General features: G+C 41.9%; 1 protein-coding gene across 7 annotated transcripts in view; it reads left to right on the top strand.

Annotated features, from left to right (window-relative positions):
- The window catches only part of PARP8 (poly(ADP-ribose) polymerase family member 8), a 157,835-nt gene extending 131,547 nt beyond the window's left edge, over positions 1-26,288 (top strand). For all 7 annotated transcript variants that reach the window (XM_083402766.1, XM_083402772.1, XM_083402768.1 and 4 more), the window contains 12 exons: positions 4,549-4,641; positions 8,466-8,591; positions 9,901-9,966; positions 12,082-12,149; positions 13,187-13,235; positions 16,897-17,009; positions 17,317-17,389; positions 18,221-18,290; positions 20,939-21,015; positions 22,113-22,182; positions 23,691-23,775; positions 25,836-26,288. In XM_083402766.1, the coding sequence (XP_083258892.1) occupies positions 4,549-4,641; positions 8,466-8,591; positions 9,901-9,966; positions 12,082-12,149; positions 13,187-13,235; positions 16,897-17,009; positions 17,317-17,389; positions 18,221-18,290; positions 20,939-21,015; positions 22,113-22,182; positions 23,691-23,775; positions 25,836-25,938 (993 nt within the window). In that variant the 3' untranslated portion in view covers positions 25,939-26,288. The remainder of the gene's footprint in view (positions 1-4,548; positions 4,642-8,465; positions 8,592-9,900; positions 9,967-12,081; positions 12,150-13,186; positions 13,236-16,896; positions 17,010-17,316; positions 17,390-18,220; positions 18,291-20,938; positions 21,016-22,112; positions 22,183-23,690; positions 23,776-25,835) is intronic.
- Positions 26,289-27,864: the final 1,576 nt, after the last annotated feature.

Raw genomic sequence — 27,864 nt, 5'->3', positions numbered from 1 at the left:
AAGCTGTACGCTGGCTCCCTCGGCCAATAAAGCGAGATGAACACTGCAACCCCAGAGTCGTCCGCGACTGGACCTAATGGTCAGGGGTCCCTTTACTTTAGTCTAGCAATACCTGGAGTGTACATCCAAGTAAAAGCAGCCTGGAATAAATAAGTTTTGAGGGCCCCATTTTAAAAGCTGACCTTCAGCGGCCTAGCAGAATTGTTGCAGGAAAAGCATTCCATAACAATGAGGCCATTATCAAGAAGGCCCTGGCTGATCTTACTGCTGGCATTGGGGGAATTCCGGGTGATTGCAAAGAAGAACCCCCCTTGCAATCTCCCTGCATTGCATGGTTTGCCTCTTTTAGTTCCTACATATTGACTGTTGAGACCAGGGACAGAGAACCCAAATGGATCCCAGAGTGTGTTTAAAATAATAAATTATCTACTGCCTCCATCAGTGCAACACCAATGGGCCATGTCCAACATGCCAAATGCCACTCTTTAGCCTGCCTATATATGAAACTGCTGTGTACCAAATCAGCCCATCTAGCCCAGGTCTATTTACATTGAATGTCTAGGGTCTAATGCAGTATGTTAGCTGTCACCAGCTGCTTCCTGACCTTTTAACTGGAAATGCCTGGGATCGATTCTGGTATCTTGTGTTCAAAGCAGATGCAAATTTGGGCTCCTGCATCTTGAAGTCAGTATGGCCACTTACACATCAGCCAAAAACGAATTACCAAAAAACAGAGCAAAAGTTGACAATTTTAAAAACTTAAAATATGTGTCTGCTTTCTATGGATTTATGTTATTTGTTCATACAAATTTAACTTATGACAATAGTAACAGGTTGCATTCCGGACGATTGTAACAATCCCATTTGTCAAGAATGTGATCTGTCATTACTGTCATTATCAGTTGTATTTGAATCAACAAATAGGGAAAAAAATCTCATGCAGATGCTTAGTTTATAGATGCAATTAATTTGAAAATAAATACTAGAATTTAAAGAACGTGATCTGTTGCTATTGTTAATAGCTGCATTTGAATCAGCTAATAAAAGAAATAAAACATCCAGATGCTAATTTATATTTATAGATGCAAATCTGGAATTAATTGCTAGAATTTAAAGAGAGATGCAATCTTACGCTACAACTAGGTAACCTGTCTGCCTGCTCAGTCTGCTTCCCAGCCTGCGCCCCTTCTCAGCCTGCTGTTAACTGTGGATGGACAGCCCTTCAAGAAGGGGCTTCTCCCCAAAAGAGGATCATTCTCTTTAAAGCCAGACTCGTGGCCACTTTGTGAGTTGTGTAAAAGAGATTTTTAGCAGGTGTAGCTTTCCTTAGCTGCATCTCCCTTAGCTACGGCCTTTCCCTTAAATGTTGGGCTAGTCTTACCACCAATCTTTCTCCAAGGGTTGTTGGCCATCCATGTTTAGGGGGCAATCCCTTAAGGCCGGGGCAGGCCCACCCATGAGACAAGGTGAGAAGACCACCTTGGGCAGCAGAATTCACAGGGGCAGCAGATCTGTCCATCAAGGAGCACATCGCCTGCTGCTACTGCTGCTGCAATGGCACTCATTGGAAGCCAGGTCTCCTGCCTCCTTAGCATCCCCTGTCGTAGTTTTGCTCCATAATGATCTAGAGCAAGACACTGACGGACGAAGGGGTGCAGGGGCTGTGGGTCACCCTGGGTGTCATCACCGAGGGGGGTGACAAAATGACAAAGCTATGAGTTTTTAAGCATAATAATAATAAATTGGGCTCACAGAATTTTTTAGTTCAGTCAACAAACGTAACAAAACATGGCTGGTACTGGGCGCCACACTGTGGGGGCCGGCACATACCATGGGGCCTGCAGCATGCCCGAGCCATGCGTCTCTCCTGGGAGTGATGTGGTGCCTGCAGGCTCTGCGCTGCCTAAAACAGCAGCATGGACTTGTGTCTGCCCTCCACCTCTCCCTCTGCTGCCTTACAGCTGAAGGGGAGGCGGCAGAGAGGCTCCACGCAGCGTGCCCAGCACCCATGGGTGGCTCGCCCCGCTCCTGGCTGCTGGACACGCAGCACCCGGCACCCGAGTGGCTAGCTATGCCGCTGACACTTAGCACTTAAACATACTTAGTTCCCACAGAGGAACTAAGTAGAGAGAACCAGGAAACCCAGGCTTCTTCTGGCATGTTCTTATAGTCCGGAAAATGAGCTTGAGAGAAAGATAACAGGACCAGTTTGAACAAGCTTAACTCAGCTTCTCTGAAGGAATAACCCAAACATCAGGAAGCTTCACCTTGTTTCCAGGCAGAATGGAAACTTACTTGGCAGATAGAAACTTCTAGCTTGCACCAGCTTGTATCACACAGAGAAGTTTCCAGAAGCTTCTTAAAACAAATAGGAAAGATTTCTACACATTTAACCAATATTTTCTGTACCCAAAAAATGCAAACCTGACATCCCCAACTTCATGCCGCCTCTACAGCGGTATCTTGGGGATCAAGAGGCACTGCTTGTCTCCTTCCCCCTCTTGTTTCCAATGTAGATCTCCACTCACACTTTCTTCCCTGGTGGAAGCACCATTTTGCCAGTGGGCTATTGCTCCCATCATCCCTTCGCACGGAGCATGACACTGCAGCTTGCCTCAGGTGCCAAAATATCTTGGCCCTGCCCTGCCCAGGGTGATAACTTCAGAACTGGACCCACTGAAGCACATGGGCCAAATGCAGAGTAACTGATTGTATGCCCGAGGCTCCTAAATAAAGTGTGCGCATGGAGCGCCGCTGGAGGTAATAAACACACTTCTTCTTCTGTTACTAGAGTGCCATGCTACAGTGAATTGGATGGTGTTCAGCTTCATCTGCTGCCTAATTCAATGTAGCACGGCAGATGAGATAAATCAAATGACTGATGCCGTATAGGACTTGAAAGATGATGGCTTTTCTAAAGCAATCTCTGTGAAAATATTTCAGTGTTGTAGTCATCGTGCAGTCATTGAGGTAAAGAGAGACAGAGAGGAGGGGAAAAGTTCCTGCAAACAAAATGGCTTAGATGCTCGCAAAATGCAAGGGGAATCTGTTGGTGCGGACATCTGTGCAGCCAGGGATGCAGTTTTTAAAATTTATTTTTCTTAGAGCAAATCCCTTCTATAGTTTTATATTTATTTCTTCCAACACTTGGCACACATCCTTGTTTGGTTTTCATTTCTGCCGAGAGTGACCCCTAGAGCAGAGTAAGACGGATTCGTCAGTTATCCTGATGGCAGCCAAAGGCATAAATGCATTGGCAGGATAAGCCATGGAGTGTTTTCCGTCTCCAGAGCATAAAGAGTTTTACAAGTAGCTGAGAGGTTGAACAGGAAACTTGGAAGTGCTTCTACTTTAATCAAGGTTCTGCCAATGAAGGAAACCAGCAGAAATAATTATCTATATTTCCAGGAAGGCTCAGAAAATGCAGCCTGTGGTGAAATGGGATTCCAAATGGGCAGGCATTACTTTTTATGGAATGGCACAGAAAGTGAAACTAGAATGAAGGACTGAAGCACAAGTTCTTTGTTAGGGCAGATCCACACCACACATAAGCACATTCAACACACATTTAAAGCACATGCCTTCTCGCAAAGCGTCCTGGGAACTGTAGTTTGTCAAGCATGCTGGGAATTGTAGCTATGATGTGGTTCTGCTCTTAGTGATTTTCTTAGGGTTGGTTCATAGATGCTTTTGGACAAAAAAGTGTCAGTTACAGTTAACCTACTGCAGTCTCTGGCATTCATTAAACACTGTGTCCTTACTATGGGCATCAGCTAGGAGCTACCATTTCTCAAGGATCAGAGGTCTAGGACACTGCTACAATGACGTTTATTCTATGGTTCTGTGCTGATTGGTGGGAGAATGTGGAAGGAAAGTTGTTGGCCTCTGTGTGGAGTGAGAGCCCATGATAATAGTGGTGATAAGGCCCCTCCAGGTGAGAGCCAGGCTGGCAGTGTCTGCAGTATCCCAGGTGAGAGAGGCGGAGTTTGAACCTTGGATCTGAATTATTGGAAATAGCATCTTCTGGAGCCTATGGATGTTTTGTACAACTACTTTTTTATTTTTGTGTTAGGCATTAGTCTCTCTCCTGCTTAGTTTTGAGCTGTTAAATTAGATTGAGTTATTTGCATTGCTTCATACAAACCTGTATGGATTGATGGGGTTGTATTTCTGTATTTGATATTACTGTTCTTTATAATTGTCAATTGTTTGTCGTATATATTTCTTGAATTGTTACACCTAATGGTTCACCTGGTGTGTTGTGAGCTTCTTGGGGCAAAATTCTGTAGGAAAGTGCCATACAAATGAACATAATGATTGTGGTGATAATGATAATTCTTTTTTCCAAAGACTATAGAGACAAACTGTTGTTGTTGTTGCTCTGTTGTTGTTTTATAGCCTGCCTTTTAACCCAACAAAGTCATATACATGTATGTACTCCATGAAGCCCTTGCAGTATACAAGCCTTCATAAGGCTGGGCATTTTCCTAAATTTTCATGAATGCAACTCATGCAGATTCTCTCTCTCTTTTTCCACCCCGATCTTAGCCTACCGTGTGTGAACGGGAGCTGTGTGTATTTGCTTTCCAAACTCTCGGTGTGATGAATGAAGCAGCAGATGAAATCGCAACAGGGGCTCAGGTAAAGTGAAACAAATACACGATCATGAATGATGTTTGCATTGCCGGCTCAATTGTTATTAAGCATCTTCCCATCTTCCCATGTCATTTTGCTACATTTTATTTTTCCCCTGTTGCATCCAAAGCACTGAGGACTAATAGTGCTATGATTTTACTGAGCAGCTGGTATTTTCAGAAGTGCTCGAATTTCACCCTACAGCAAATGAAAAGTTGAGTTAAAAGTTCAAGCTTTCATTTTATTCTTTTGAAACTCTGCCTGCACTTGAAGTATAAGAAATCTCACATTAAGCGCAGTGTTATTTAGAGCGGAGCCAAAATATCACAGATGACGTTTTTCTGAGAAAACGGCTGAGACTTTTCTTTTTCCCAACCCTTCTAGGAAAATATCACTTTATCCAAAACACTCCAGGGAATGAAGAGTATCTTCCAAGCTTGTTCTCTTCACCCCCACCGCCCACCCCAATTTATCTTCACAACAGCCCTAAGAGAGAGGTTAGACAGAGAAGTTACCCAATTAACTTCATGGCTGAGTAGAGAGATGAAGGAATTTCTATTCCAAAGTCTTCACAGTGACATGTCCAATTTTTGCACAGATTTTTGTGGAATGGGAACCATTGCCTATAGGCTCCCCTTGGAGCACTCTGGGTAGAGCAGGGGTTGCTAGCCTTTTGGAAACTGGGGGCACCACACATACAGCCCAGCCTGTGCCCACAGACCCTGTGTTAGAGTGAAAGAAGCCCAGACTACTGGTTGCTGGATAGCTCAGTCAGTAGAGCATGAGACTCTTAATATCAGGGTTGTGGGTTCAAGCCCCATGTTGGGCAAAAGATTCCTGCATTACAGGGGGTTGGCCTAGATGAGCCTTGTGGTCCCTTCAAACTCTGTAGTTCTGTGATTCTATGGTGGCGTAGTGTCAAAGACCAAGAATTCCTGCCTGAGTGATAGCTCTTTCCTAGAAGATGGGAAGCCTACAGTATAACTCTTTTCCAAATTCCCAGATCTAATCAAAACCATTGCCTCTGACTCTATAAAGAAAGTGCATTGTCAAGACAATTAAGAGCAGGGGTCATTTTCCTTATTTTAGCCTTTTATTATACATTTTTAAAAATATTGTATGTTAATAAAACAGGATAGAACTTTGGATATGCAGAATATATTAAAAATAAATTTAAGGAACCACAGAAAGAGGGGGAAGGAAGTCAAGTGTTGAAATGTTAAAATGATTGCAAAATTAGTGAAATGTATAAACCTGAAAGGCATAAATATTTTTTTTAAAAACTCCAAAACGAAACAGGACAGCACAAAAGCTCAAAAGTAAGAATGGATCCAAAATTTCATTCATTCACTGATTATTTCCCTTCTCCCAGCATCTTAATACTGAAGCAGATACACAAGCAGATAAACAGAGCCCTGGCACAGATGAGTCTTGCTTCCCCAATCTCAAATCTTAAACCATTCTCTCTCTCTTCCTGTGCTAAGACCTTGGTTACTTGGTTACTATCTCAGTCTGGAATTCAAGCACACTAGCAAGGACAGCTGAGCTGCTAGTTTCCACAACAGACACCCAGATAAACAAAGAGACTTGGTAGTCTCCAAAATGTCTCCATGAGATTCACTCTGTTCACTTGTTCATAAATGTGCACCAAGATGTTCTTTTCTCTGGCTCTCTTTGGAGACTTTGATTCTCTATTAAATGGCTAAAAAAGAGGTGAGCAGTCAACTGGGCCATTGGGTCTGTCACAATAGTGGTCACCATGTTAGATAACAATGTAAGAAGACCCCCACATCGGACCAAAGATCCATCCAGTCTAGCGTTGTTCTCGTGGTGGCGAACCAAATGCTCACGAGAAGACTACCTGAGTACAACAGTGCTCTCCCCACTTGTGATTCCCAACAGCTTGTAAACTAGTTTTAGAATTTCAGTGGGTCAAATCACCTTAAAGTACCATCTGTCTACATTTGCTTGGAGCAGGTGTGGGAAATATCTGGTCCTCCAGATGTTGCTGAACTGCAACTCACATCAGCCCCAGTAAGCATGGCCAATGGCCAGGGATGATGGGAACTGGAATTCATCACCATCTGGAGGGTCAAACGACAATAGGTACCCAGTTGTTCTTTGGCTAAGCTGGTATTTGAATCCATATTTATTGGCAATTCATTCATTTAGTCTTCCTTCCGGGCAGCACTGATGTGCTGGTTCACTAGCAACTAGACGGTGGCATTCATTCCAAGTGTGCAAAGGAGGATGAGGAATGCAGCCTTGATCTGCCTCCTCTTCCTGGTGTTTTTCCTTTTTTATTTCACTTATTGGAAGGATCATTATTTTTTTATTTCCCTCCAGAGATCTGAACATAAAGGTTTTAGAACTGGCATGAGTCAGAGTCTGTCTGGGGTTGTGGGTGGAACCAGAGGGAAGTGTTAATCAAAATCCATCTTCTTTTTTAAATGGGTTCAGCGAGTGAACTATTTCAAATCTAAGATAGAAAGAGGGAGGGACTCTGAACAAAATCATTCATTTCTTTTTGTGCCATGTCAGAATAATAATATATGTGCAACTTAGAATTTCAGGATATTTGACAGGTGATTTTTCTATCTTACAATTAGTTGAAATCAATATTAACATCACATGGTCAAATCATTTATTTAATTATTTTAAAGTCCTCCTTTCTTCCTTCAGAGATGGTCTCCTTTTAGAGTGCCATTATTTTTGCTAACTAATTTATCCAAGTAAAGCTACATTTTGAGGAATCATTCTTTCCATGTGTTATGAAAGTAAGATTCTCAGCTCAGGACTTTATCACTAGCTGAGAGTGATATTTTGGAAGTAAGCAAGTGAATGCCCTGTACAGACCGCTATATAAATGCAGAGAGCTTTGTTCACGTGATAGGCGTCTTTCCCACAGATAGGCACATCTTGTGATGTCAACAATCTGGCTGATGGCAGCGGTGATGTTTCCATATACTGACAGACATAGCCTCCCCTCAGTCACATCATCTACCGTATTTTTCGCTCTATAGGACGCACCTTTTCCCTTCTAAAAAGTAAGGGAAAATGTGTGTGTGTCTTATGGAGTGAATGCAGGCTGCGCGGCTAAGCCCAAAGCCAGAACAGGGAGACGGAGTGCTGCGCAGCACTCCGTCTCCTGTTCTAGCTTGGGGATGGCTGCGCAAAACCTCCGCAGGGCAGCGGGGTGAAGGCACCCCGCTGCCCTGCGGAGGCTTCAAAGGCTGTCCCCGAAGCTGCGCAGCATTCCGTCTCCCTGTCCTAGCTTGGGGATGGCTGTGCAAAGCCTCTGCAGGGCAGCGGGGACAACCCTTCAAAGGCTGTCCCCGAAGCCAGAACAGCAAGAGGCGATCCCAGAAGCCAGATCCCTCTTGCTGTTCTGGCTTCTGGGGTTCAGAATTTTTTTCTTCTTGTTTCCTCCCCCCCAAACTAGGTGCATCTTATAGTCCGGTGCGTCCTATAGAGCAAAAAATACGGTATTTCCCATGCCGCAGCCCTACTATTCTAAAGTGTTTTTGCCTGTCTGGAATGTATCCTTGAATTCCGATAATGCTGCTTGCTTACTTCATTGGAAGAAAGAGAGGGGTGTGTGAGACTGTGTGTAAAGCTAGTCTATTGTATATATTTACATTCTTTGCTCTGCTCCCGTTCCCCTCTGGTCATGCTCACCACTGGAGTGTGGCCTCCTGAAGTTGCCCAGAAGAGAATGTATCCCTCAGACTGAGAAAGGATGAATCAGCCATGGGGAAAAGTGCCAAAGATATTATTTCTCTCAAAAAGAGAGAAAGAGAGACTGTGCATGTTTCCATTTTTATCTCCAGGTTGTAGACTTGTTGGTCTCCATGTGCCGCTCTGCATTGGAATCACCCAGGAAAGTTGTCATTTTTGAGCCATATCCTTCTGTAGTTGATCCTAATGACTCTCAGATGCTGGCCTTCAATCCCAGGGTAAGTACATTCCACATTTTATGGTTTTTGAGTCTGTAATGGTTCTAGCGGTTGCTCGTGCGTAAGTTGCCTTTACTCCTGGCTAGGTTGCATGGTTGAACCCTTTCTGTCAGGAGTCTAATGTGTTTTGAATGTAAATCCTTCTTCGGGGCCACAGTGCAATATTAAGAAAAGGTATGGCTTTGTGCAAAAGGATGGATGGATCACATTTGGGAAACAGCCCTTTCTGAATGCTTAAAACAGTGCTGTAGAACAGTTAGAGAGGGCTGGGGAACCTGTGGTCATCCAGATAATGTTGGATTACAATTTCTGCCATCTCTTTCCTTTCCATAATATTTTATTAAAGCTTTTACATAATACAATAAGGAACTAAGCTAAATAAAAACAGAGAAAGAAAAAGAACACACAGAGTCCTCTCTCAAAAATAGCTCTTAAACCTTGCTACCTGCAAAAAGTGGTGGACCCTCCTTTCTTTTCCTGGCCTCTCACCCTGGGAGATCTTCACTTCCCAGCCATTTACTCAGAATCCCTCCACCAACCATCCACTGCCCTCATGTATGTGTGTAATCTCTGGACCCCAACAATGGCCCAGGGCAGAGGACACCAAAGAAGAAAAACAACAAAGAAGACAAAACAAAAGATTTATTTAAAAAGATATTCTACCTGTCTGATGCACAGCTACTCAATAAGGCAGCTTACAAGCAGTGATAATCACAACAGAACAATATAACAATCTCAGTGCTATAAAAACCACAACATAAGCATCACAAACTAAAAATAGAATACAGTGGTATCTCTGGTTACGTACTTAATTCGTTCCGGAGGTCCGTTCTTAACCTGAAACTGTTCTTAGCATGAAGCATCACTTTAGCTAATGGGGCCTCCTGCTGCCACCGCGCTTTTTCGGTTCTCATCCTGAAGCAAAGTTCTTAACCCAATGTACTATTTCTGGGTTAGCATAGTCTGTAACCTGAAGCGTATGTAACCCGAGGTACCACTGTAGAAGGAGCAGCAAATTCAATCAGGCAAATCAGTTATCACACAGTTTTCAACTTAAGTTTTCAATTCTGACAATTTAAAAGCCTCCCAAAATAAAGAAGTCTTCTCAAGCAAAGATCGGCCCATCCAAACCTCATTTGCAAATAGGCAGATGTTTATAATAGAAGATTATCTGTAATGCATGAGATCTATGTACTATTGTACAATGATTCCTGCTCTTTGTGAGTACACTATTAGGTTTTTTTAAATGCTTTGCATTTAATCCATTCATAATCTATTGTGTTTAATCTATTCATTTGTTTCGCCGTAGAAGAAGAATTATGACCGAGTCATGAAAGCACTGGATAGTATTACTTCAATAAGAGAAATGACGCAGGTAAGCATAAAATTCATTTTGTTCCTTAACTGTTGGTAAGGTACATCTGTTTACGAGTTTGCAACGTTGTTTGTGCGGTTGTTTTACTAGAGCCATACAAGAAAAGCCTATCAAAGTAATAGACTTTGAAAGTCCAGCAAGCTACAACATAAAATCAATGAACCAGAAGGCAGGCGCATAAAGCTCAAATGGAAATGAGCAAGAGTTACACAAAAGTATTTATTTTCAGCGGAGGCTGCTTAGGAGCAGTAGATTGTTCCCACCATCAATGGAATGGAGCAGTGATCAGTGGCTGCTCAGTATATTTGTATGTATTTACTTGAATGCAATATGACAGCCAAGCCAAAGCCTTCTAAAGGGCCAGAGGTGAGGGGAGACATTGGACTGGTTCATAGCTAGCTTAATTCTCATTGATGCCAATGTATGTGCTCTGAGCATGGCTCCTCTCTGGATCCAACTCTATTGATTTTGTGATGATTTGCTGTGATGATGGCTTTCCAACTAAAAGTGTGCTTGCTTAAGTAAAAGGGGAGTGGGCTGGGGGTTGTAGTGTGAATCTTCTCAATACTCCATAGAAGCTAGTTTCTGTTATATCCTTTCAAGTTGTGCTGTAAACCTGACAAAGTGAATGCCTTGCCATACACTCCATTAATCCATGAGTCCATAAGAATTGTACGTTAGGAGGGTACACAAGATTGCTCTGGACAGTTCGGTTCAGGTGTGATGCATGATTTATCATTATTTGCATGAGCAGCAGTGAATTCTCAAGGTCACGTGCTCTCTCCTCCCATCTCCTCCATCCACATAGCTGTGAAGGGAAGACTGAAGGTATCCTCTTCCAGTTTTAAACTAATCAGGACTTCTTGTGAACATCCAAAGTCAAGTGCAGGGGAAGCTCAGAAAGACTCTTGTTATCTCTGAACTGGTGGGAACTCTTTATTTGTTACAAAGCTGGGATCATAAACCAGGGTTGGATCCTGACTTCTCCGAGCAAACAAAACTAACCAGAGTTCTCACTAATTTATCTGTAAGACAAACACTGGCCAACCTAAACAGGATGTAAAGGCATCTGATCTCCTCACAGTCACACTGGAAGGGAGTGAGGAGCAGCACTTGAATTTGAGGCTAAGTGCTGCTGGTATTGTGGTTTATCATTACATCCAAAAAGAGTAAGTGTAGACATAATCTAGTTGCATAGACAACATTTCAGTTAGAATTCTCCTGTAATAATTCTAGTATTTGATTCTTCCCGTGGTTCTCTTTAAACAATTGTGCATTCTTTCCTGAGCATGCTATCTTTACCGCTGTTTTGCAAGCATCCACTCATGTATTTTTGTGAAGGGTTATGAGTCAGTATGAAGCATAAACAAGTGAGCTGACCTTTACAAAACGGAGGTAAAGATAGTTTGTCATATGAGGATATCATTGTGAATGGATCTCCAGGGAGACTGGCTTGATGTCTGAGTCTTACAAGCATCTGTAATGCTTTGAAAGCGAAGCCACTATTAAGTGGTCCTTTTGGTGCGCATGAATTCTGGTTTCAATGATGAGTCTTGGTGAGCTGCAAGCCAACATGTCTTAGAGTACAAGAAGAATGGTTTCCACACCAAAAAAGATAGCTCTGTCTACACTTGGCACTGACTTGCTTCCTCTGCTAGCAAGCTCAGGTGTTGAGTGCCAACAGAAATGCAGCCAAAGCAAGTCCATGGGGGGAACAGAGGCTAACAATGCTTTAATCAGAGAAATGTCAAGACTTGCAGAAGTACAAAACAAAACAAAAAATCCCTGAAGGTGCATGCAGCCCCCTCTGAAAAATACCCAGCCCAATGAGAACTGAGCATGCTCAGCTGCAGCAGACTATTGAGTGAAAGTTGGAAAAGGAAACTGGGGAACTAGGGCTGGCTAACTGGAACCCCAAACAGATTCCCATTAGGAGGTAAGGATAATGGCAAGATTTTGTTGGGCGATTCCATTTGTTGTGCATAAGATGCGGCTATTGGTGAAAGTTCCTGCACCTTTTCTGGTGGGGAGAGTTACCAGAATCCACCCAAGCTTCTGTTGTCTAGCTTTCAGAATGTTCCCTTGGCTATCTGTAACACTGTTATTATTTCCTAGGCACCTTATTTAGAAATAAAGAAGCAGATGGACAAACAAGACCCACTTGCTCATCCTCTTCTGCAGTGGTAAAGATCTCACTTAGATGGCATGCTAGGTGTTTGATGACATGATTCGTTCTTAGCAGATCCCATTTGTCATGAATGTAGGGCACAATCCATCATCTCCTTGAGAGAAGATTTTACCATGTTCAATACAGCCCATGTTGCAGTGCAATTTGTCTGACTATTTGGTGTAATGGGAAGTCCATTCATACTTTTTTATCCTGCACATTCAGCAGCTCCACTTCATTCACTGAATTTTAAGGTTGCTTTTAAAAGATGGATCTGGGCCATAGAATGGGCATATGACAAGGAGGCGCAGGCTTCCCATTACTCGAAAGGAGTGCAGTTGTTGGGAAAGTTAAAAGCAACCCCATGCGGATGAATCATGTCATTCATTTGTGAATGTCAATTGGAAATAAAAATTGAAAACGAGCCCCAGAAAAATGGGTTGACTATCCAAAATCATTTCACACCTGTAAATTCTCACTTGTTGCATACACAAGGAGCCCATGAAGTTAAATGCATTTGATACATTAAGACGCTGATTTAACGAATGCGTGGTAAAATCCCCATTTCTGCTTGGCAGAATGATACAAATGGCCAAGCTACCTTGGGGTGAGGGAGCCAGACTTTGGGGGCTTTCCATCATCTGTGTGGGCTTTAATAAAATGGAATGAAGGTACCTGCCAGTACTTTTATAGGAAAACCAACCTGATTGTTACCTGTCTTGTTTCATATACAGGGACGTTAGGGGTCACCTCTTCTCATACCTGCCTCCCTGTGCCCTAAGTGTTGAGATAGAGGCCCTTCACTATGCCCTGACTAATGTGAAGGCTCAGCTAATGGAAAGAAGAGTAATGGCCCTCTCTGTGTCAGCGCAGAGGAACACTCTGCCCCTCACTTGACAATACCCTCATCTATCAGTGTTTTACTGTTTAGGCAAGCTTTTCCAAAAACAAACATTTCTTTATATATGATTTTAGTTGTTGCTAGTGATACTTTAGTACTACAACAGTGGGATATCTTTTATATATATATATATAATTTATTGTTATTTTCAGGGTTATTTCAAGTAACAGATCACATATTGTGAAGCTACCTGTGAACAGGGTAAGTTATGTTGTATCTTCTATAATATAAAATTAAAACACTTTGCGGGGGGGGGGGGCATATTTGTGAATTGATTGCATAGAGATGTAATGACAGAAATGGCCTTACCTTAGGTACAGGAAAATGGCTGTCCTGAACAGGCAGCAAATTGTTATTTTTATTATATATTTTATTACATTTTACTGCCAGGGAGGGGAAGAGGTGCTTGTGGGATTGTCTTCTTCAGGGGCCAAATAAAGTGACCAGTCTTAGATACTAGGCTGGGGGTTGGAGGAGGGAAAGATAATCATAGAATTGTAGAATTGGAAGGGACCACTTGGGTCATCTAGTCCAACTCCCTGCAATGCAGAAATCTTTTGGCCCAACGTGGGACTCAAACTCATGAACCTGAGATTAAGAGTCTCGTGCTTGACTGACTGAGTTGCTGCTCCACCTCAGGCAACAAAATGTCTTGGGCAAGCAATGAATGCTGGCTTTGAGGCTGCTTATTAACATTCAGCAGCCCATCACCCAGTACAATATATATTGAATGCTTCTGAATCCATTGCATCTGGCTATTGGTTTGGTCTTGTTGCATATTCAACAAGTCCTACTGATTTCAAAGGAATGTTCATGTATGTGCAGTCACAGCTGTTCAGACTAACCTCTGGCCTGTTTGCTAGATGTTCATCCTACTGCTGCTATCAGGGAGCTGACAAGGAGAACAGGGCATTTACTTCCAGCAAATTTGCAAACGATTGTGCTGGAATTGGGCTGAGGAACTTATTATGAAAATAACTAACTAAATAAGCAATTAAAAGACAGTCATTAAAATATCTAAAAGTCATAATCCAAAGACCATTTAGCACCTGTTCAGTTCCAGCCACTACAAGTCAATTCTTGAAAGATTGGCAAAATTGGAACATCAGGAAATGTCCAAGTGAGTGAGTTCAAGAATTATAGTTTCTTCCCTGCCTGCTCTCATTATAGGCATGAGTTATATTGCAAAATAATGTTAGACCCTTCCAAGAGCCATTAAAATGAATGCATTTGACTGTGTTTACAACTGCAATCCTATACACCCTTACCTAGAAATAAGTCTCAGTGGACTTAACAGAACTCATTTTTTAGGAGATGTGTTAGCACTGTTCTGATAAGTCCCATTTATTTCAGCAAGACTTAGCCATGCTTCACTTTTTCTGGGCTGCACTCCTGATAAATAAATCTCAAATAGGCAGTCAGTTGACTTCAGAGGATAGAACAAAATGTAATAGATGAAATGTTCACTTAGGCATGTAGCCTCCAATTTATTTTGATGGGTAATAACTGCATTAAAGCCATCTCTGTGCAGCCCACTGTTAATTAAATGTCTCGGAACAAGCCGTGTTAACTTAGATCATCTTATGGATTATTGGCTCTGTCTTTCAATATAAAGTATTCCATCCACCATCTGATAGCACTGGGTGATGACATGATAGGTTGGATGTAGAAATGACAATGGATTTCAGAAAGGCTTGAAGTACAAACTTCCCCCACCAAAGTTTGGAAATCTGAGCTCCGTTGTGAACAGAGCCGAAACTCCCACCAAGCCAGCCAGCCACTGCTGCTACTTTCCACTGTCTCCCTGTGTCAACTTATTCTTCTAGGTGATGGGGAAACCAGATTTCTCAAGATACCATACGTACATTGTAGGACTCATCTTTAAAGCCTAAGTTCTAGTAGGTTCATGAGCATCATTTTCTAGTGGAATTTGTTGGGCAGAGATCTGGAAAACCCACTCCTTCCCTACAGACCCTGGTATTAAGATCAGGAGAAAGGAATGCTCTGTTGGGATACTACCAGGGAGACAAAGTCCATCTTGACCTCCACTGCATCTCCGGACGTCCATCGATCTCCCGTAGACACGCAGTATCAGCAATTAGCGACAGGAGCTCCAGAAATAGCTTGAAAAGGATCCAGAGCTCTTGCACACTCTATCAGCAGATATGCACAGCAAAAGATGCACCCAGGAGAGCATGATTTACAAGTTTATTCATGACTGCCTGCTTCAGAGTTTCCGGCAGTGAGAGAGAATCGAAAGCAAAGACACAACATAAACATCCTGTGAGACAGGAAATGTGCAGGCTGTGACACAAAACATCCTGCTCACTTTTAAGGTGGAACGGAAATATCCTAACATGCTCTTGGTAGTATCACTGCTCTCAGAATTTGGGGTGTGTTGTGTTTTTGAATTGCTCTTACCTGCCGTTGGACTTCAGGGCAAAGAGTGGCTAAGAAATCATCATCACTATCTTTTTTTAAATTAATTAATATTTTTATTGATTTTTACAAATAATTTCCAAAAATCATATAACATACTTTCTTATCTTATACAATGTTTGGGACTTCCATCAACTGCATCTGAAGATTTTCCAGTCTTTATTTTTGGTATTACATTTAATTCTCCTTCACTAATAATTCTTATCATAGTTTTCTCTGCAATATTTCGCATAGTCCTCCTTACAAAACTTCTTGCAATCCTACTAGCATAATCTGTTGATTACAATTGCTTTTCAAATAGTTCATATATTTACTCCAGTCCTCTGAGAATCTCTGATCCCGCAGGTTTCGAATCCTTCCTGTCCTCTTATCCAGTTCTGCACAGTCCATTCATTACGTCTGCCATTCTTCTTTCATTGGTAGTTCTTCTTGTTTCCATTTCTGTGCCAAAGAAATCATCATCACTATCACTTTCCTATATCTCCATGCCAAATCCAATAAGTTAAGGGTCATGGGAAATGGCAGGTCTTGTGCAATTCAGCAGGCAACAATGAACTCTCCGTGGTGACATTCCTGAACATGCTCAGGACGATCTAGGCTAGAAGGAAGAGGTCTGCAAGGTGTCTGCTATAATGAGTGAACCTTCCTTCTCCCTGGTTCCCCCACTATCTGGCAGTGTAAGGTTGCTTTGAAAGGACTGGGAGAAGTCATTGGCATATGCCCCCCAAAATCCGGTTTTGAAAAAAGCTTTCTCAGAAGAAACCAGAACAACTTAGAAAGACCTAGGCTTTTTTCTGAGATGTTTTGAAGAAAACTCAGAAAAGCATAGGGTGAGTCAGAGAAAGTTCACCCATTTTTAGCTGCATGCCTTGTCACAGTATAAATTATGTCATGGAGAATAGGAAAACACAAGAGGTATTTTCCTTTTTTCCTTGTTAGATTTTTTAAAATCTCCAAACTCAAGTTTGTTTGATAAGCTGAAAATAAAATGTTAGACGTAGGAGCTATGTGATTGTTATATCTAATGGGGTATTTTTTGGAGATTAGACTGTGGGTTATGGGAGTCAGGCAGGGTGAACCCTGAACAGTTTTCCATCTGTAACTCCCATTGAATCAACTGCTGTTGGCTTTTCTTCAAAAAAAAATACAGATATATGGTATTCCAAGCATATTTTTCCTCGGGAATAAATAGCAATCAAGGGCAGGGTGGGCAAGAAAACAGTGCAAAGGAGAAGGAGTTAAGGACCACAGAGCTAATTGCATATCAGGGATGAGGGGTTGCTTTGATCTTTTAGATCTTGTTTGCAGATCCCTTATTTTAAGCCTAGTTTGACCCTTAAAAATATGTTTACACTAGAGAACTCATGAGAATTAGAATATGTCCCTAACCTCCCTTTGCTGGTTTGCTCCTATTCTTTTTCAGCAATTGAAGTTTATGCACACCCCACATCAGTTTCTTCTGCTCAGCAGTCCACCAGCCAAAGAATCCAATTTCAGAGCTGCTAAAAATCTCTATGGAAGTACCTTTGCATTTCAGTGAGTATCCAAAGCTGCAAATTTTAAAAAATCACCAGTATGAAATATTCTGAAAGGCATAATTTTCTTCTTCCAGCACATGGTTTTAGAGCAAATGGCTACTTTTATTATTTATTGTTATTATTATTTTTAATTTGTATACTCCCCTTCATCTGAAGATAACAGGGCTGTTTGCATCATAAAAAACAAAAACAAATTGAGAACACAAAATGCATAATAATAAAAAAACTAAACACATTGTTTTTCATTTTGGTTTCTCTATGACAGTACTAATTTCCTCTCTGTGTGTTTTTCCCCCCTCTGAAAGTGGGTCACACATTGAAAACTGGCACTCTATCCTGAGGAATGGCTTAGTAGTTGCTTCCAATACAAGATTGCAGGTAAAAGTAAAACTGAAAAGGAAAATATATGGGTTGTTTCTTAAAGGCAGCTTTGGGTGCAAGACATTGAAGTTACAAGCTTATAAACAGCATTGTTTATCCGGAAGAAAGTCCCAGTAAACTCAGGGGTCTTTATTTCTGAGTAGACTTGTATAGGATTGAATTGCAACACAAAGTAGATTCCAGACAGACAAAACTGTACTAATTCACATAATGCAGCAGGGGGGAAGCTGCGACCTCCCAGTTGTTTTGGGGCTACAACTCCTACCTTTGGCTCTTCTGGCTGAAGTTGGTGGGTTCTGGCATCCAAAAACTTCAAAGGGGCCACAGGTTTCCCACCCATAATGCATTGCTTGATGTGTAGAATTTGCTGTGGCAGGTATAGCAATGGCCAACAACTTTGATGGCTTTGAACAGCTTAAGCAATAAGGATAAGGCTCTCAAAGGAACATGGGAAGATGCCATGCATCAAGTCAAACGATTATTCCAGCTAGCTTAGCAAGGCCCGCACTGAGTAAAAGAGGCTGTGCAAGATTTCAGACAGGGTTCCCTCCCAGCCCTACCTAGAAATGGCAGGGTTTGAACATGGGACCTTTTGCATTCAAAGCAGATGCTTAACCACTGAGCTACAGGTCCTTTGTGTTCAGCTCTCTATAATGTTAGCCATTGTAGCTAACAGCAGTTCAAAGGCTGTATACCACTGAATACTAAATAAATTGAGAGTTTGAGATGAGACTAAAACAATTCAAATGTTCTATGCTCTTATTCTGCAGCAGGTCTAAGAACTGTACCGATTTAAGAATGAGCTAAAAGGTCCTTGTTTTGTTGCAGCTCCATGGTGCAATGTTTGGAAGTGGAATCTACCTTAGTCCATTGTCAAGCATATCTTTTGGTTACTCAGGTGATGTTTTTAAATCTCTCTATGTGCAGAGGGGAGTGGGATATGACAGAGTGAATGTATTTTTAAAACAGAGAACCAAATGCCTACTGAATTAGCCTGTGGCAACTTTCCTCCTCGTTCTATATATGGCTCAAGGCTGTGTTTGTTGGAGAGATTAAAAGATGGAGGAGGAAGGAGAAGCAGGAGTGGAAGTCAGATAGTCATATCTCACAGGAAGACTTTGTGGAGGCTGGAAGTTGTTGCAGTTTTCTGGCTCAACAGAGGGAGTTGGATCCAACTAATTTATTGCATGTGTGGAACAACTTTCACAAGCCCAGTGGTATTAACTCTGCTTTCTTTTACCTGCACACACCTCACACTGCCCCCATATCTGCTCATGCAGATTTGAGGGACCTGCAGGGGGAGCAGATGGTTGCAAAGTCACATTGCACTCAGTAAAGTTGTTCTGCCTGCACAACAGTTTAGTTGGATACAGCACAGGACGTATATGATCTAGATTTCGCAATGCACACTGGGTTGCAGACATATAGATTCACAAAGGGCCATCCTTGCTAGGATACACCTGGTACCTTTTCAAGGATATGCAACATACTGGCAGCAGCCCCACAGTGTGGTCTCCCCGGGGAGAGAGGCAGGAGAAAACTAACACTCCCAGCTTACACAGGCAACAATTTCATCATGGCTCCAAGCACCAAATCAGTCCATTCACTGCTCCAGGCTTAGAGGTGTGTCAAGCTCCATCTCATGTCACATGAACAGGCATAGATGTGACTAAGCCACCAGTTCCCCCAGTTGGCTCTCCTCCCATGTACCCTCCAGCCAGTTGGCTGTGAAGAATTGGTTGAATAATGAGCCCTTCGCCTGGTGGAATGCTCTGTCGCATGAGACCAGGGCCCTGCAGGATTTAACTTCCTTCTGCAGGGCCTGTAAGACAGAGCTATTCCACCTGGCTTTCAATTTGAACTTAGCCTGATCTTTTATTCCTCTTCCTTTCCTCCCCCTCCTCTTTTTATGAAGAAATATTCTCTGGGATCCCACAGCTAATTCTCCCCTGGTCTCCTCACTGGCCCAAATAGGACTAATTTAGCCAGCTAGCCCTGGTGATCATCTAATGTTTATTGGATGAATTTCCCCCCTAAATTGATTTTTGAATTCTGAATTTATTGTTATTCACATTTTATACTGTATGCTGTTTTTTGTTGCATCAATTAAGTGTTTTAAATTTGTCCTTAGCCACCCTGAGCCCGGTTTTCTGAACCGGGAAGGGCGGGGTATAAATAAAAAAATATTATTATTATTATTATTATTATTATTATTATTATTATTATTATTAATGTTTCACTTGTCTTCTGCAGTTTGGTTTAATGCCTTCCCCACTCATACTGAACATGCCAGCTGTGACGAAAAAAAGTCATCTGCCAGACTGTCATGTAAACCCCAGGAGCATTTGCAGCAATAGTTTGGTGGAGAGAGGGAATGTATTCTTAGGTATAGGAGATATCGCTGTGCCCTCCCAGAAAATCACTGCTTACTTCCAAGCAGGTGACTGATTGGTTGATTGGCTAATCCTAAACTGCAAAGTGCAGGGGATGTGGTAGGGTTTATTGCTGCAGCGGGAGGGGAGACGGCACCTGCCACCCACATTCCCAATTTTGTCGTTGTTGCTAATTGATTTGGTCTCCACCACAAGAAAAAGCGTACAAATCAAAAGAGAACATCTCATTATCCATATGGTAGTGTATTTGCTTTACAAATATATATAGTAAAACAATAATCCTTTAAAAATCCAAGGTGAGCTGAAATGAAATGAAGTATTAGTTATCTACTAGCTATAAAACACTGAAAATCCAAAGCAAAAAATTATAAAATATCCACAGGCTACAGAGGGATTCCAGTTTGTTCTGTCACTGTTTTCCCCTTGTTTTAATATAATGTGGTTAATTTAGCTACCCGAGCAAATTTGCAGGGTTCTCCCCCCCCCCCCATTTACTCCTTTATTGTAATCTCCTTTATTGTAATTTTATTCTGTTGTTGGCCAACAAAACTGCTGCCCCCCCCAAAGCCATATCCATAGCTGTCAACTTTTCCCTTTTCTTGTGAGGAATCCTATTCGGAATAAGAGAATTTCCCTTTAAAAAAGGGAAAAGTTGACAGCTATGGCCATATCTCTGTGCATGAAACGCAACTCTCTTAGACTCCTTTATGATAAAATATAGTTTTGAAATCCCTGAAATAAAAACCATGCAGACCAATCCAAACCCCCAATCTGCCATCTGAGGGGGGATGTGGGTTTGGCTGTCCTCCACTCAGCCCTGGCTGGCCCTGCTGGTGGGGGGAGCTGCACTGCTGAAGAGCGCTTCACTGCACCTGCACAAAGGTGGGAAGGCAGGTGCTACTGCTAATGACAACTCTGCTGGTGATGGTCAGTGGAAAGCCGTGAAGAAGTGATGAGACAGGACTGAGCCAGCAGAGGAGATTGTACCATCTCGCTGGCAGCATAGAAAGTGCTCAATTTACCAGGATTGTCAGCTGCTGGAAAGAAGAATCAGCTGTAACATCCGTGTCTGCATGCACTCTTCCATTTATATGAAGTGGAACATCTGACATTTTACGCACCAGTATGTCTGATGTAAATCTAATGTCTTTAGGGATGAACAAGAAGCAGCAGAAGGTGTCAGCGAAGGATGAGCCTGCTTCAGGCAGTAAAAACAGCAATGTGTTACAGGTAAAGAAATATATGAAGCATTTCTAAAAGACATTTTAGTTTTATGTCCTTGCTAGCTCAGGGCAGGTACTGGATATGAGGCTTATTTAGCCCCAGAGCATTCATGTGCACATGAGATAGTGGTGATGGAGGAATCCATAAGGGCATTGCATTGGCAACTGAGAATTCTACAAGAACTGTTTTCTGTGTCAAATAGTAAGTTGTTGGGCTGCCGTTCCTCTGTTGCAGGGATGGGGAACCTGCGAACCTTCAGAAGTTGCTGGACTCCAGCTCCCAGCATCCCCAGCCACCATGGCCAAATGTCAGGCATGATGGGAGATGTAGTCCATCCAGTCAGATGAGTGGTATATTATTATTATTATTATTATTATTATTATTATTATTATTATTATGACAACAGGTTCCCCATCCCAGTATTGTTGCCCTGTGCTCTATGTTGGCACTAACAGACATAACTGGTATATATACAACTCCACAGGAAGGGCTAATGAGAGCTCAATTATCTCATGCTTGATTGGTAATCAAAAAAGATTTACACTGTTACATATATTATCCTAATTTGAACTCTTTCGTTCATCTGTCAGCAAATATATGTCTCTTGTAAGGAAATTTTTCTGCTCTCCGACTGCTAGGAGAAATTTGATCTGTTATTAAACCAAGGATTGAACTGATAGCTATGAGCAATATTACAGAGAATGTTTATAGATTTGCCAGAACAATTAATGATATCAGTACTTCTAGCAAGAATATGTCAACCGGACCTATTAATAACTCCTTCATTGGCCAACATGTACCACTGGAACAGAGGAAGCATTCTTGAAACCAAATCAGACCATTAGTTTAGTTTAGTACAGTCTACATTGAGTGACAGCGACTGTGTAGGGATCCAGGCATCATCCATTCCCTGAGGTACCTGGGGATGCCAATGGGGATTATACCTGGGGCATTCTGCATGAAAAACAGTTGTTCTACTACTGAGCTGCAGCCCTTCCTCAAATTGCTTTCTTTTTAGAGGACAACTTCATATTTAGTAACTATTTAGTCAGTGATCCGTATTTAGTATAATTTTGTCTTCCAACAATTGCCTTCCCTTACAGTCACAGAAAAAAGGACAGCAGTCTCAGTTTTTGCAAAGCCGGAACTTAAAATGTATAGCCTTATGTGAAGGTAAGCAAGAAGAACAATAAAGACAAGATGGGTCTTCTTCCCACAGTCAGAATGAAGCGACTACACCTCAAACCTAACTTGGTTGCATAGTGACATCATTTCCTCTTCACAGGAAGCCTGGGAATTGTGAAGGGGTGGTAGGGGTCTCTAAACAGAGAATTCTCTACAGATGGTTTGAATTCTGCAGGTGCTTAGAATGGATTTATTCCATCTTTTTTGGTTCCATTGTTGTCTTGTGCCTACCCCCAGTTCCTTGGTCTCCAAGGCAACAATGGTTTCTTCTGAATCACCTTGATTGAAGGCTGTGGTGCAAAAAGTTACCTCAGTTGGTCCATCACCCTCATACCTGGCTACCCATGGATTTAAAGGAAGCCAAATCAATGATTAAGCAGAGGATATGGGTTTCCAAGGGATCTTGTTATCCCAAGTCACTGGAGATACCATGCCATACTTGGGGTGGTTATGTATCCCTAAATATAGGAAGACTTTTTCTCAGGAAAAGTTTAATGATCTCCCCTCTAATTTCTTAGACGGCAGATATAATAAAAACTCAGAGAACAGATGCTGCCCCCTGTAATAATGCTGAGGTGGATTCTTTTCTTGCATGCCCTTTTCTATTATAACTTTCATCAAGGGGCTAGGAAAGATCTGATATATCCACACAGTCCGTCCCCGATCACTCCTCTGACTCTCTTCTGATCACTTTGCTTCAAGGCTCTATCTAATATGTCAATCACAGAGCAAGTGGCAAAGTTTTTGAATACTATTAGACATTCTGATGACTGCCTGACATATGCACACTGTCTAGCATTTTAAATCAGTGTTTTTAGCTGTATTTACATTTTTATTAAGAGACGCGGGTGGCGCTGTGGTCTATTACTTAGGAGAGAGCACTTTAGCCTCATAGGTCTAAACCAGCCACCCCCAACCTGGTGTTTTGGGCAGCAACTCCTTCATCCCTGACCACTGGGCATGCTGGCTGGGGCTTATGGGAGTTGTAGTCTAGCAGGTGGCACTGTGGTCTAAACCACAGAGCCTAGGGCTTGCCAATCAGAAGGTCAGTGGTTCGAATCCCCACGACAGCATGAGCTCCTGTTGCATGGTCCCTGCTCCTGCCAACCTAGCAGTTCGAAAGCACGTCAAAGTGCAAGTAGATAAATAGGTACCACTCCAGTGGGAAGGTCAATGGTATTTCTGTGTGCTGCTCTGGTTTCGGTGTTCCATTGCACCAGAAGTGGCTTAGTCATGCTGGCCACATGACCTAAAAAAACTGTCTGCGGACAAACGCCGGCTCCCTCGGCCTGAAAGGAAGATGAGCATCGCAACCCCAGAGTCGTTCGCGACTGGACTTAACTGCCAGGGGTCCTTTACCTTCACCTTTACTTTTACATTTTTATTAATGTCATCATTTGTGCTTGTCAGATGTTTGAAAACGCTTTAATGGTCTGTTGACCGCTAATAAAGAAACTCAGCAGGCATTTTGTCAATATTTTTTCTCTTCTTTATAGTGATAACTTCACCTGATCTGCACAAACATGGGGAGATATGGGTAGTTCCCAACACTGATCATGTGTGCACGAGATTCTTCTTTGTGTAAGTACAGAGGACTTTCAATTGCATGTTAAAAAAAAAAGTTGACTGCTTTGTAACTTTCATAACTTGCTATTCTTTTTCTTTTTAAATAAACAGCTTGCTAAAATAAGAGAGGATGCAACCTGCCTGTTTTCCCAATCAAACAAACTGCTTTGGGCCTCACTTAAACCCTTCGAGCAGGCCTAAGCCTTTAGTGCTTTTATTTTCTCTTTTATTCTGTTCTTTTTAAAAACATGAATATATTTTTATTCACCTCCAACTTTCCTCCCTCCAGGACAGATCAATCTAATCAAGTTTGCCAAAGTCCAGTCTGTGATTTTGGCAGCTGCCATTCTTCAGGGTTATCAGTAAAGTCTTTTATAAAAGGAAGCCATACTTCCAACAAAATCACCTAGACAATTTGTATTATTGAATGTGTGTAATCTCTTTGTTAATTTTTCTCATATATCAATAGACCATAAATTCTGTTTCCAACAAGAAATACACAGATGTTCCCATCCTTTCCAATTCTGTACCACTAGTAGGCATTCTGCTACTAAGAGAAAAGTAATTATTTCTTTATTGCAAAGGTTAGATTGCCCTTCTTTAAAAATAGTTAACACATTCTAAACTTGGGGTACATTACACATGTTGACCCATAATATAGCTCATTTCTGCAAATACCCTATACCCAAAGGGCTTTATATGTTCACACATCCACCACATGTGAAATGCAGATTGCAGAATCTCCAATAGTTTTATTAATCTAGCTACACCGCAATGGTGTCAAATGCCATCAGTGTAGTAATTTAAAGGTATTTTCTCAGATCCAAGTTGATTCTGATTTTAGTGTTTTTTTACCCTGCAAATTATTCCAAGCTACCTCCACAATCTCTATCCCTAGAACAGATTCACATTGCTGTTTCACAGAGCTACAGTCTCCTAGGATAGTGGTTTACAAATTGTTCTAGGGACAAGGGGCTGCTGATACATCTCCTTGCCAAGGGTGCAAGGAACTGGCGGCAGTGGTGGGAGCCTAGGTACAACTCTGCTTCCACCACCACCCAGTTGACACAAGACGTTTGTCACAAATTCTATATTGAGTTGGTCATGGCAGACATGGCCAAAGGATAGCTTGCCCGCCATTTACATAACATTCCCAAATGCATATTAAATGTGCATTCTGTTAGCCTGTGCTGTAGTTCCTCCTTGCTTCTCCACTTCCCAGCCTCACTACAGTGGTACCTTGGTTCTCGAACGGAATCCATTCTGGACGTCTGTTCGACTTCCGAAAACATTCAGAAACCAAGGTGCAGCTTCCGATTGGCTGCAGGAGCTTCCTGCACTCAATCGGAAGCTGTGGAAGCAGCGTCGGACGTTTAGGTTCCAAAGAACGTTTTCAAGCCAGAACACTCACTTCTGGGTTTGCAGCATTCAGAAGTCAAAACGTTCAAGTCACAAGGCGGTCGGGATCCAAGGTATGACTGTACTGGAAACTGCCAGAAGCCAGAAATATGCCAGAAACTGCCAGAAACTGCCAGAAACTGCCAGAAACTAGAAACTGCCAGAAGCCAGAAATTCAAACCATAAACAGCAGGAGTAGCCAATGTGGTTCCCTCCAAATACTTCTGGACTTGAACTCGCCTCATTCCTGGCCATACTGGTTGGGGCTGATGTGAGCAGAAGTCCAACAGCATGAGCATGGGTAGGCAAACTAAGGCCAGGGGCTGGATCCGGCCCAATTGCCTTCTAAATCTGGCCTGCAGATGGTCCAGGAATCAGTGTGTTTTTGCATGAGTAGAATGTGTGCTTTTATTTAAAATGCATCTCTGGGTCATTTGTGGGGCATAGGAATCCGTTCATATTTCTTTTCAAAATATAGTCCGGCCCCCCCACAAGGTCTGAGGGACAATGGGCCGGCCCTCTGCTGAAAAAGTTTGCTGGCCCCTGATCTAGAGTGCCTCACTCTGGCAACTCCCCTTATTCAGGTGGAGAATCACACTGTTTCTTGTACTGTGGAAAGTTTCGAAATCTTTTTTTTTTAAATTAATTTTGTGCACTTTTCTTTCTTTCTTTTTTAGCTATGAAGATGGCCAAGTAGGGGATACAAGTATAAACACTCAAGAGCCAAGCATTCATAAAGAAATACTCCGGGTCATTGGTAATCAAACTGCTACTGGTTAAAAGGACCACTCTTAACTCCTTGATGTGATTTGGAAGCCTTCCTCAGTCTCAAAGCTGGATTTTGAACTGAAGAAGAAATTTTGGGGTGGGTGGGGAAAACAACCCTAATTTATTGTTATTCTGAACAAGTTAACCCTTTGAATACTTTTTCTTACTTAGCATTTCTTATCACACCGGGGAGAGGGGGAATTTAACAAACCTGAAAGGGATCTAAGCAAACAACTGTAGGGATACAAAGTCTGTTGGTACAAGACAGCTGATAGTCAAACAGACGCTTCGGTTGTTCACAATAAACAGAATTTGAAAAGGAGTTTTGTGCTGATATTTTTATATTAAAGACTTGAATTGGATCATTTTAGTACTGTATTACCTGTATTTTAAATTTACAATGACTGGAACAGAAAGTCTTTTTATAAAACAAATAAACAAAAGTGGAAGCCTACGTAGTACAGGATATTTTGCAATAAGTAGAATATTCACATTTTAATACACCATAGAAACTGGTTGCCTGGAATGTAAAAAAAAAAGTGGGAAAATTAGCTGTAATATATTCATTCTGCTATATACAAATCATGTACACAACCCACAATGTTACAGGAAAGGGACTTTTCTGTCGTGCTGACATATATGCCAACATGAAAATGATTATTTTGCCGATGATCAGCGTAAGGGTATGTGCTTGGTTCTGCGCGCTTTTCATTCCTTTAGGTGCAGCTTTTGGAGAAAAAGTTCCCAGTGGATTCAGCCCGAGCATCCTTCTTTCATTCATGTGAAGATGGTCGACTAAGTCCTTCATGGATTTTAAAGGGCGGAAAAATCATGCAATCATCACAGTGGATCAATATGTAAGGGGCTGCCAAGTACCGGAACTGTCAATGCTGCCCCTGTGAAATCTTCATGTTCTGACAGGTGAAGCCCTGAGTCTTTATTGCTTGGAAAATCCAGCTGCCTTCTTTGGTTTCTTATTGAATTGTGTGGCAGTAGCCCTGTTCGTCAAAGCAGGAATATTCATAAGTGTTTTACAGAAGCCTCTGTGTGTTTCCATTCGTCTGATACTGGTACTTTTTTCATTCATTTTGTGAAATGGAAATGTACTTTTGAATCTACCATGTTCTTTTAATCCATGCATCCACAAAGAGAGAGTCACATATATCGGACTTGTGGAGCTGCTTCATGTGCAGTGTGTAGTTTAGGGTGCAGAAGTGAGTTTCATGCTCACAGGTCTTCATACAGTGTGCACAGCTTTTTAATGGGAGCTGGGGACCACATAAGTACACTGCTTTCATCCACTGCCTTTTTTGTGTGGCAGGAAGATGATTCAAATGGCTGCTGGTTACATAGGCATTGATTCACGATGAAAAACCTATTTGCAATGTAGGAGGATGCATGGGTCCAAGGCTTGCATCTGTCTTCAGTGTGTACATTACCAAAACCAATGGGAAATACAAGAACTGGAACGTTTTTGGGGTTTTTTTGCCAAATTAAAAGTGGAGGTTCTTTCCTCCAATAACGTGGAAACAAGATCACAGCCAGGCATAGGGACCAATCCTACATTACGCTGAGCATCTACTGTCCATCAGTTTCAGGACTATTATTATGTCTTTTATTGCTGACAGGAAGGCAGTCGCCACTGCAAATAATAATAATTTTCTTACTTATACAAAATTTCAGCCTGCTGGAAACAAAGCATGCAAGATTTCCAAAACCAGAATTCAGCAGAAACAGCTAATAGTAAAACTGATGTTCCCTAATAGTTTGAGTACCTAATAAGGGAGACAGTGCATACCTAATGGAATGCATTTCAGCTGATCAACCCAATGATAATTGGCTAGGAGGCTTAGCCTGGGGCATTCCCACATGAGAAATCTTTCAAATTATCATTTTCTATTCTAGGCGTAATTTAACGTACCAAATTTGTCATGCAAA

This window comes from Podarcis tiliguerta, assembly GCF_965153285.1.
Source record: "Podarcis tiliguerta genome assembly, chromosome: 11".
Classification (NCBI taxonomy): domain Eukaryota; kingdom Metazoa; phylum Chordata; class Lepidosauria; order Squamata; family Lacertidae; genus Podarcis; species Podarcis tiliguerta.
The sequence above is the reverse complement of the archived record's forward strand: the minus strand, read 5'-3'. Positions and strand labels throughout refer to the sequence as shown.